An 11,997-nucleotide genomic window follows, 5' to 3' on the forward strand; every position below is an offset into this window, starting at 1 on the left:
TGTGTGTGTGTGTGTGTGTGTGTGTGTGTGTGTGTGTGTGTGTGTGTGTGTTTAACAGGATAGTTTTAAAATAAGCTCAGTTGTTGAACCTTGATTTAGGTTGATAATGTGGAAAATTTTTTTATTTTTTTAAAGGCCCATTCACAGCCCACCCTGTGCTTAGCTGAGCTGAATTCCATGCACATTTTATTCCATGTATATTTGAATATTTTAAGTTGCAGATGCTGAATTTACAGACCTTTATATGCAGTTTTCTTCTGGGTATATGATGAGTTAGAATCATGCCATGAGGGCATTAACATGTTTTTGCAAGTGTTACTCTTATATACATGTACACATATATACATATACATATACATACATATGCATATACATATTTTTTAATAAAAATAAAACCTCAAGGGATGCATTTTATCAGATAGGATCTCAAAGTGATTATACTGGACAATGAACGATAGGGAGAAGACAAAGGGAAAGGGGGTTTTTAAAATATCCCACCCCCACCCCCAACAGGGGAAGGAGGGAGAAAGGGAAGGAAGGGAGTTACCAGTTTTCTTGCTCTGAAATTAGCTTCATTCACCCCCATTATCACCACTGTCATGCTTCATTTCATGCTTCTTCCTCAGAGGCATAGTCCCCAGCACTGCAGGGACACAGCCTTTGGTATGACAAATGGTAGTGGTGCATGAGAAAGCAGAGGGAATGGAGGGGGGAGAGAGGAGTAATCCAGAATGTTGAGGAACCATAATGTTTCGAGTAGATGCCCGCACCTCAGGGCAGCCAGCCTGCCCAGCTAGGCATACGGCAGTACAGGCAAAAAGCCAGCAACAGCATTGTCTACTATGACCAGCCAAAGGAGGTGGAGGTGGAGGTGGAGGTGGAGGTGAAAGGATCTGGGGCTAGGCAGAGAGAGGAAAACATGACCACAAAGGACCTACCTTGTTCACTCATCATGAGATGTGAAAGGCCTTGAGGAAGAGACAGAGGAGAGAAGAAAAGAGAGATAGGAGGAGAGGTGGGGGAGAAAAAAAGAAGATAAAGTTATAATCCCAACTATAACACTATCACCAAATTAGCATTGGGAAGATTGCATATTTGAATAGAATTAAGGATAGCATCACACATACACACATATACACACACATACATATATACACACATGCTAGGCCTAGCCAACTTTCCAGCTCCAGGCCTTAACCCCTGCTTTCCCAGTTAAAGAAGAGTATCCTGCTTTAGTATACTGCTTTAGACCCAGTAATGGGGCCTTTTTTTCACCTATGATCCCCATAAAAAGTAACATTTCAGGCAGGCCTCGTAGGTCTCAGATCCACAGGAAAAAACCTTGGCATTGTACCTCTAAAGTCATTTCTGCCTAACAAAGGAAACCTAGAGAACTCCACACTTCTCCCTACTTCATCAAACTGGGCTCTCCTCAATCACATCACTTACCTTGCATTGTTTCCCAAGTGACAGCTTTTCCCTCTAGATCCCTACTCCCCCTAAGACAGAATTTCAGAGTGCTAAATATATGAAACCACCTGAGCTGAGAGCAAGTACACCCATATCCATATAAAGTAATAAGGCCACCTCTCCGTATGTTTATTATGGAAGTTAAGCAAGGTTATTAAGAAAGAACTCATTACTTCCAGGTGAGTACAAGCCTTGATAAAGCTATCAAAGTGAAAGATTTCTGTTTGTTAGCTAGTTGCTCAGATATTTATTTTTTACTGTTATTTACTATTTATTTATTATTTACTGTTGTTAATACTACTGCTGTTACTTTCCCCCAAATCCAGATGATTCAGAAAAATGTTTATCCCAAGAGAAGTTCAGGGAGAAAAGGGGATTAATAAAAGGAAAATCTCTAAAGGAAACAAATTTCTAAATGTTTTTGGAGATTAACACGAATTTAGAAAAGTAATCAGAAGTAAAATATGGGTCAAACTACTGCTTTTGTAAGGATCAACAATATAAATGCTACATACATGGATGTATATAACATAACCATAAAAATCACGAAGCATATTTACTCTTAGTAAATTGATTTAAATAAAATGCTCATTGATTAAATGCTCAATTAAATTTAATTAAATTAAAGTGCTCACAAAGAAAATCATCATCTGTTTCAGAAAAGATTGGAGGGTAGAGAGGCAGTGTAGCATACTGTCCACACTGCTTCCAAAGGTCAGGAAGTCGGGAAGACCTGGGCTGAAGCCCTGCTTTTGACAAATACTCACTATTTATGAGTGATTATTAGCCACTCACTTTACCTCTTGGTACCCCTGGACAATTCTCTAAAACTGTAATAAATGACAGGACAACGGTAGAGTTAAACTAGTGGATTGAATTTCCATATTAGGAGATTCTTTTACCAATGAAATAATACATTCCAAACAAAAAGCATTGTCGGGAAATTATATGAAATAATTGGATACAAATGTGCCTCAGAATAAGGAAAGATGAAGTAGTGCCTGCCAGGATCACAGATGATACTGATGTTTCTAGGAAGAAAAGAGTTTCAAGCTTGCTTCAGAGAAACCTCCTCTGAAGCATGGCCCAAACTTGTCTCTTGAACCATTCTAAGATTCCTGTACTAGCCCAGCATCAATTTCCCAGTCAAGAACAAGATTTCACAAGTACCTTATTAAAAAGCACAAGAGAGATTCAAGGACCAGTGAACAGAAGAATGTGGGTGAAGCAGATGGCTCAGTTAAGGAAAGAGATAAAAAAAAATAAACCTGAAAAGGTAGATTAGAGATATAGTAGAGGACCTCAAATGCTAGGAGAAGGAGGGAAGATTTTTATCCTGTGGATAATGGGGAGGCATTGAAGGTCTTTGGGCAACTGAGTGAGGGTATAAAAGTGTTATTTTAAGATTAGACTTATGGATGTGGGCAAAATGAAAGAATACAAAGAAAGCATGAAAGGCAGGTTAGAACAACAAAAAGGCAAGTTAGAAAGCAACTGCAATAGTCCAGTTGTGAGGTGAGGGAATAGAAAAGATGGATTAAAGAGAGATTGTGATGGAAGAATCAAGAACTTAGTAACCAGCAAGATGACCCTACCTATACCAATTCCTGGGGGTTGGGGAAAAGAGGTGGGGGCAGGACAGATATATGTTACTTTGATATATCCATGTAATGGTGTGATATCTAATGATTATAATAATTTTGTTAAAGCCTCCCTGGGGGAGGGAGAGGGAAATGGTGGCTCTCTAGCTGAGGACTAGGGAAGGCTGTCCAATCTCAGTTGGCTTTCAGGTGAATCTGTCAGCTTTGTTCAGGCAGTAGTGAAGAGCTATCTGGGAGCTCAAGTTCAGAAGTGGAGAAAGAATTTGGGAGAAGCATTAGTTCATGGATATAGAAAATGGACAGCATCAGCACTCAGGCCACAAGGTCCAAGGCCCACATAGAAGAGATGTTTTCCATCAAGGACAGAACCAGCAGAACAGTAAGAACAGAGATGGGACAAAGGGAGCCAGGGCATATAGATCTCCAGAGTTATCAAAGGTTGAAACCCAGGGACATTAGATTGGGAAAATGTCCTTTGGTAATCAACAAGTTTGAAGGTTAAAGAGAAGCTTGTCCAAGTTTTGCCCAGTGGGCTGATGGGTAATTGATCCAGAGATGATTGGACTGAAAGACCCTTTGGAAGAAAGGTCTTGTCAAGGTCCCAGACTCCCACATGCTGTGTTACAGACTGGTAGAAAAGACTCCAAAGAGTTATAAATGGCACCCTGACCAGTCAATTCTATGGTGATAGAATTCTAAATTAGTTAATATGAAGTTGCAGATCAAGAAAAAGAAAATCAAGGAATAAGAAGCTAGGGAGAATAGGTATATATTCTATAGCTGGTATTGAGGACCTAGATTAAAATGACAGGAACCTTTCAAGCTGAACTAAGTTTCTAATCTCTTACTGTGCCCTTACCCTTACTCTATCTTCCCCTATAGGACATCAGAGAAAATTCTTCTTTGAATTGATTAACAGGTTGGTGTGCTATTACAAGGGAACAAGAAAGAAAAGCAACTGAAAGACCATGGGGTATGAGAGCTAGAGAACATGAGTTCAAATTCTATCTCTGATGCTAACTACCTGTGTAACCTTGGGCCTCTCTGGGCCTCAGTTTCTTCATGTGTAAAATGAGAGGGTTGGGAGAGATGGTCTCTGATGTCCCTTTGAGTTCTATGTCTATGATCCTATATAAAAGAATGGTGACAGTGAATGAAGCCCCCTTCAAAGGGGTTTTAGAGTTTAGTGAACCTCCAAAAAATGAGGGGCAATTGTGGAAATTTAAAACCTAAAGGAGGCACTATGGAGCCAAGACTTCAGTTTTCTGTAAAAGCTGATAGGATTGCATGGTACAAAAAGTATGTTATACACCAAGACACCGTAAAAGGGTGCCAGTCACTTTAACAAGGTAAGAAACCAAAACTCTGAAGATCTATGCTTTAACACCCTTGGAGACACATCATCAATACCCATCACAATTCCTATGCAAATAGGATTAGATTCACTTTGACCATAACTAGAATTTCAATGTTGGAAGAGGTATGGAAGAAATACTGATGCATTTTTGGTGGAGCTGTGGGTTCAACCACTCTGAAAAGCAATTTCGAATTGTGTTAAAAAAGTGATTAAAATGTCCTGACCTTTTGAGCCAGAGATTACACTATTAAGCAGATACCTCAGGGAGGTTAATGACAAAAATAAAGGTCCCATATATGCCAAAATATTTATAGGAGAATATTTTTGCAGTAGCAAAGAGCTGGTAAGTAGATGCCCACCAAGTGGTGATATACCTATATACATATACCTATACATATATGTATATCTATATATATTATATATATGTGTGTGCAAATAGTATTGTGTTTTAAGAAATGAGGGATATAGGGAAGTACAGGAAGACTTATGTTAACTGATGTAAATGAAGTAAGCAGAACCAGGAAAATAATGTATAAAATGACTACAAAAATAGAAAAGGAAATAACAACAATAAAACAGAAGAAAGTAATGCTGTGAAATTTAATTACCAAGTTTGGCACCAAATGAAGAAGTGAGTTATTATGGATATAGAACTCTCTATAATGTCAGACTTTCTGATGTATTTATTTTGCTAAATTTAAAAAAATATATATTTGTTTTAAGATACAACTCTCTGGGAAAGGGAATAGAGAGGAATACATTAGGAAATGTAGATGATGCAAAATCTATCAATAAAAATTTAGTTTAAATATAGGGGAGACTTCTTCCCCCAGAACTATGGAGTAAGGACATAATGAGTCAAAGAGATTGAGAAGCATAGGCCCCTTTAGGAGCCATAGCCAGAGCACTTTGTGGGAGAGCACCCTACCCTGGGGCATGATAGGAATTATACAGCTAGAACAGAAAGTTAACTCTGAGGTCAGTGTAGTCCAACCCTCTTATTTTACTTGCAGATTGAGTAACTTTATTAAGGTCACATAAGTAGTATATGACAAAGGAAAGATTTGAACTCAAGTCCTCTGACTCTAAGGCCAGTACACATTCCACTATACCACAACTAGGTGAAAGAAAAGCCTAGAACATCCTGTTTAATGACAGAGCACTGGAGAGGTACCAAGAAACGATGATAACGTCTGAAGAACTTTACAAGAGAAACAATCAATAGAACTCCAGGTCTGGGTCTTGGAAGAAAAAACAAGAGCCAAGTCACTCCTCAAGGTGTTACATAAAGACACTGAATAGAAGGGCCAAAAGACCCGGTGAAATCCTGGAAGGGTTCTGGAAAGAAAAGCTAATAGTTTCCATTTTTGAAATCCCCTTCTCTCTTGCAATATATAGAGTTAGAGACAAGAACATTCAGACAAGTGAAGACATGTTTTCTTCATACGAGTCTGAGAAATACTCAGTTGTTTATACCTCATTTGATGCAGAGGAAGTGGTTGGGCAAAGGAAGATTCAGAGATGACATCAAGGTTTTAATCTTGGGTGACTAGGAGAATAATAATAATAATAAGTTTACATAATACTTCTGGTTTTAAACGTACTTTCCTCACAGAAATCATGTAAGATAGGTGCTGCCATGAACAAAAATGGAGAAGCGTTGGGGATGGGGAAAGGAGAATGGTTTTAAAGGGGAAGATAATGAGTTCAGTTTTAGCCTGTTGAGTTTGAGCTAACAGTGGGACATCGATATAGAATGTTTAAAAGGGCTGAAGAGATGCAGGGAAGTAACTTGATTCAAAGCTGAGAATAAATATCTAGACTTGAGAGATATATTCCTGTAATAGAAACAGAGAAGTCCATCTACCTTTGTTCTAGAGACCCTACCAAAAATTGAAAATCCCCTGGGAAGAGATGCAGTATCTGAAATCAGAATCTCCAAGGGAGAGAAGATAGAAAAGAAAAGATGAGGTGTGAAGTTTGAACTTTGAAGGACACCCGTATTTAGCGGGCACAAGAAGGAAGAGGAGCCACAGGAGAAGTCAATGAAATCAGGGACCTTAGAAGAGCAAAGATGGGGGCAGCTAGGTGGTGCAATGGATAGAGCACCGGCCCTGAAGTCAGGAGGACCTGAGTTCAAATCCGGCCTCAGACCAAACACTTGACACGGATCCTGGGCAAGTCACTTAACTCCAATTGCCTAAAAAAAAGAAGAAGAAGGGCAAAGATACTGAAGATCTGAGACAGAGGATGTGAGGAATACAGGTTTAGGGAAAGGCAGAAAGAGGAATCAAGGGCACACAAAAAGGGAGTAGGGAGACAATTAAGGGGCAACTCTTCCCTGGAGTATGTTTTAGAAGAGAAAAAGACATTTAAATACAGAAAGGGAATTCATATCTGATGGTCTTGATGTTTCAGTAGGAGGATAAGTCATTGGCCAAGAATAAAAGACAGCATGATAAGGGTTTTAGGAGAGTAAAAAAAAATTTTTTTGAATAGTAATAGATCGGTATGGAAAAATACTCAAACCAAGATACATAAAAGGATATTTTATCACTCTTGAAAAGTGAGGAAAGCTAGCAAGCAATATGAAATGGAGATTCAGTTTCATATAAAATCCTCTTTTGGTGACTTGCTATGTATATGGAAATGCTTTTATTTATAGATGATTATGTTCAAAATTTAAAAAGAAAATAACCTTAAAAAGAAAAGGTAGGAAAAACATATTTGTTGCATATTTGTATTGAATCTATTGTTGAGAAGGAGAAGCAGAGAGGCCCACAGTTTAGGCACACCGCTAGAGAACAAAAGAAGAATGCTTGTCAATGGGCTGACTTTTGGAAGAGAGTCAGAATTTCTGCTAGGGATCTCAACATTGCCTCCTATACCTCGATGATATTCAGATGTACACAGAATGCAGTTTGGAGCTATTATTTGGAGTTCTAATTCTGTGCATTATTTGCCGATGCTAAAGATCGACAAGAAAGGAAATGGGGACGTCAGTGTAGTGCAGTAGAAAAAAGCAACAGATTTGGAATAAGGGGACCTGGCTCAAGTTCAGGCTCTGACGCTTCCAAACCATGTGAAGTCACTTCACTTCTCTGGGCTTCAGTTTCCTCATCTCCAAAAGGATAATATTGGACTAGATGACCTCTAAGGTGCATTCCTGTTCTAAACCTAAAATCCTGCCAAAAAAAAATCAAGGGCATAAAATACGATAAAATTGTAGATTCTTCGGAGAAATTCCTCTGAAGAAAGATGATGACATCTAAATTCTTGTTGTTTGTTTTTGTTCAGTTGTTTCAGTTGTGTCCGACTCTTTGTGATCCCATTTGAGGTTTTCTTGGCAGAGATACTGGAGTGGTTGGCTATTTCCTTCTCCAGGTCATTTTACAGATGAGAAAACTGAGGCAAACAGGGTCAAATGACTTGCCCAGGGTCACACAGCTAGTGTCTGAGGCCAGATTTGAACTCAGGTCTTCCTGACTCCAGGCCCAACATTCTTTCCACTGTGCCATCTAGCTGCTCTTATCTGCATTCTAGTGCATCTAAAATAGAGACATGAGTATAGCTGGCAAAATTATTCTGATTATGACCAAGGTCCATCCATCCTTACTAACTAGAAGGCCTTGGTAATATTTCCCTCCCACCCAAGGCCATTAAAAGAGGGAAGGGAGACTGCAAAAGAACATAGGACTTCTCCTATCTAAAACGCACACTTTGACAGTCTTATGCAAGCTATGTCTGGAGGCCATTAGTCCCTGACAAGATCATAAGATAATTGAACATATGAGATCATCTAAGTCTAAACCTCTCCTTTTATAGATATAAAAATGAAGGTGCTGAGGGGTGGTTTGCCCCGTCACACAGGAAGAGTTGTCAAGTCTTCTGATTCCAAATCCCGCTCTCTCCACTACATCCTGGCTCACACCAGCTCTACCTCCCACCCCGTATACACTCTCCCCCTAGCTCCCTTCCTACTTTTAACTTATCCTATAAAAGCTCCTATAAGGTGGGTGTGAGAAGGAAAAGAAAAAGACAAAAAAGAAAACAACCTGAAGGGACATGATAACAGCATTCAAACTTGAAAATTGCCTGAGAACTGACTGCAAATCATATGCAAATCTCATGCAAAATATAGTTATAGCCCTCCTAAATATGTCATGCACTGGCTGATGCCCTTAGGGAAAATTTCCCATTGAGGTCACTGCTTTCACAGATTGGGGAGATCATACTTAAATAGCCGTAAAAGTAAATCTGAAATATCTTGTCTGTGTTACCGAAGCTACAATGAACCTATCTTGAGAACAACCACGTGAGAGAATAGAAACCATTACTGAACTGGGCTGAGGAAGATGCAATGTTCAAGAGCAGGGCTTTTGGGTGAAGGCCTCCATCGTTCAACTTTGTGCTTTCCTCCTCTCAAACCTGCATTTCAAACATTTCAAATTCTTTTGGCTCCTTCCTTTTTTCCCTGTAGTTAAATTGAGTCAAGAATTTTGGGGAAAGAGAGAGGGAGCTGCTCATGGAAAATAATGGTTTCACACATATAGCAAAAAAAAAGAAAAAGAAAATCCCTACCAAGATTTTTGTCTCACTAGATCTCAGGGTAACTTTTTTTTTTCTTCAGTGAAAAATCCACATGTACCATTTCACTTTGCAACTTGAAGTAGGGAAATTCAATGTCCCTAATTACACAATGGTGCCAAGTAGCAACACTCAATTCTTATTAAGCAACAAGGATTTTTTTAAATGGATAAATTATTTGAAATCAAAATGAAATGCAAATATCTGCCTTGTGTTTTGGGGGTTATTAAGAACAAGGATAAAATGAGAGAGGGAGTGGTGGTCAAAGAAAGGGAAATTGTGTATTAATAACTTTTAGGAAGCAATAGTAACCCCTAAAAAGAGAGAGAGAAGGAAATACACGGTTCCTTAGCTGTTATAAGAATGTGGAAATTAAGGCAATTTGGTATAAATAGGATTCAAATTTTACTCTAAGTACCTTAACAATGGGCAGGGGAACACAATTCTACAATCAATAAGCCTTTTTTTTTCTTTTTCGTTGAGTTCTGATGGAGGGGCAACATAGTCTGTTGACATGGCACTAATTTAGAGTCAGAGGAACCAGGTTTTGATCTCAGCATGGCCAATACCTGTATGTTGTTGGGCAAATCACTTAATTTCTTTGGCTTCAATTTTCTCATCTATAAAATTGAGGAAGTTTGACTATCAGGGTTTCTTAAACTTTTCCCTCTCGTACCCCTTTTCACAATTCAGCAGCATTCTTTGGTGTTACGTGGCCTGAGGACATGCACAGTGCAAAGTTTGCATCCTCTGTGATCAAAAATTAGGCTGCAATGAAGTTGTGAGATCCAACACAGGCAAGCACTGCCAGAAACACCTTGAATTCATTACACTTCTGATTTATAATTAATTTTTGGTCCTTTCACGTTCAGAAACCTTTTACTATCGGCCAATTTTTCGCTACTCCACATGGGGTAGAGTTGGGATGACCTCTGAGGTACTTTCAATTATCTTGTGGAAGTTTTAGTGGATTGAATGCTCAATACAAGTCAACAATACCATGTGACAGCAATAATAATAATAATGCAATCTGTATTAATAGAAATAAATGCTTACATAAAAGAAGTGTTAGTCCTATTGTATTTATTTTTTTAAGATTAGATCTCTCTCTCTCTCTTGCTGGAAGTACATCAACATCTCATATCCACATCCTTCTGATTGGCATGAGAACTTTGGCCTTCTCCATTTCTGACCTGGATCAGTTCACTTTTCCTTAAGCAACCTAAGTGTCCCACCCTGACCCCGGGGCTCACCATTTTAATGGTAAAGTCAATGTATATACCCCATCATTTTAACCCCCTGTACCTCAGAACTCCTGACCTCAAGCAATCCACCAGTCTCAGCCTCCCTGGTAAGAGACATGACAGGCATGTACCACCATGCCAGCTAGACCCATTCATTCTGTCCAGTCAGAGAGTATAAAAAAGTATTATGTCCAGGTAAAAGTATCACATTTCAGAAAAGAAATAAGCTGACACCTGTCCAGAGGAGAGCAAACAGGATAGCAAAAGGACTCAAAATTATGCAATATGAGGATCAGGTGAAGAAATTGAGAAGCTTTAGTCTAAAAAAGACTTAAGGTAAATATCATTGTGTTCAGATACGGGAAAAGTTACATGTAGAAGAGGGCTGACTCTTGTTCTTGAACTCAGAAAGAAGAAGTAGGATCAATGGGTAGAAGTTACAGAGATAGGGTGGCATACAGGTTAGAGCACTGGCCCTGAAGTCAGGAGGACCTGAGTTCAAATCCAACCTCTGATACTTACTAGATAGATGACCCAGGAAAAGTCACTTAATCTTGATTGTCCCCCCCCCAAAAAATGTCAAGAGATGCAGATTTCTACTCACTATAATAAAGGCCCTAACAGTTCAAGCTGCCCTAAAATGGAATGGCCAAACACATAAGGCAGATAGTGGCACAGTAGATAGAGTATTTATCTGTACAGTGGGAACAAGAATACAGGGTTGTTGTAGGGGAAAAAAGCACTTTGTGAACCTTAAATTACTATATAAGGTACTAAATAAACAGAAGAGTTGTGCTCTAGTTCCACATAGCTAGATGACCTTAGGCAAGTCACTCTCTGGGCAAGAGTTTCTTTCTCTGTAAAATTAGGAGGCTGGGTTAAGTGGTCTCTCAGATCTCCTTTGTTTAAGTCCTGCCTGTCTTTCTTGCTGTGCATGGCAATATTATAATTACCAATTGATGCCTCATTGCCTTTCAGCTATTTGGAATTGAAATGGAGGAGCATAATAACATATGGGTCCCTCCCTCCTCCTTCAGCCCTATCTCATCTCCCACATAGATATGGATTGAGAGGATGACTGTTTCTAACAGGACCAGACCTTGATTCCAAACAGACTCACCATTTACAAAAGAGCAGTAGCTCTCATTGACTAGAGGACCTGGTATAGAGCTTAGAATGTGGAAACTGTGACTTTACCTCTATCCCTCAAGGGAGCTGAGAAACAGGCTATGGAGATTAGCAAGAAGGAAACATGACCTTACTAGACTACAAATATTTGCAAATACAGGGAAGATGCACACAGGGCTGCTTGAGGTAATGGGAAAAACTTCTGGTTATGTAGTCAGGAAACTAGTTTCAAATCCTGACTGCTACTTATTCTCTGCATGATATTAAGCAATTCATTTACCCTTTCTGGGTTCAGGTTTCCTTATGTGTAAAAAATGAGGGGATTCAACATAGATGACCCCTAAGGTCCTTTTTAGCTCTAAATCTATGATCCTAACTAATGATAAGTGCTAGATTTGTACTCAGAGGATCTGAATTCAAATCGCACTTCTGATACTTAATAGCTATCTAGCTTTGGGAAAGTTACGTAACCTCTCTAAGCCTCAGTTTCTTCATCTGTAAAGTAAGAGTATTGCATTAGGTGAGCTCTAGACTCTCTTCTAGCTCTAAATCTATTCTATTACCTATCTATCTATCTATCTATCTATCTATCTATCTATCTATCTATCTA

General features: G+C 39.0%; 1 protein-coding gene across 1 annotated transcript in view; it reads right to left on the reverse strand.

The window, feature by feature from the left end:
• Nucleotides 1-11,997, reverse strand: part of NRXN3 (neurexin 3) — a 1,892,810-nt gene that overhangs the window by 1,837,494 nt on the left and 43,319 nt on the right. Inside the window, exon 3 of the mRNA XM_027844705.1 lies at nt 939-968. Within this exon, the coding sequence (XP_027700506.1) occupies nt 939-968 (30 nt within the window). The remainder of the gene's footprint in view (nt 1-938; nt 969-11,997) is intronic.

This window comes from Vombatus ursinus, unplaced genomic scaffold (assembly GCF_900497805.2).
Source record: "Vombatus ursinus unplaced genomic scaffold, bare-nosed wombat genome assembly UNPS02014945.1, whole genome shotgun sequence".
Taxonomy (NCBI): Eukaryota; Metazoa; Chordata; class Mammalia; order Diprotodontia; family Vombatidae; genus Vombatus; species Vombatus ursinus.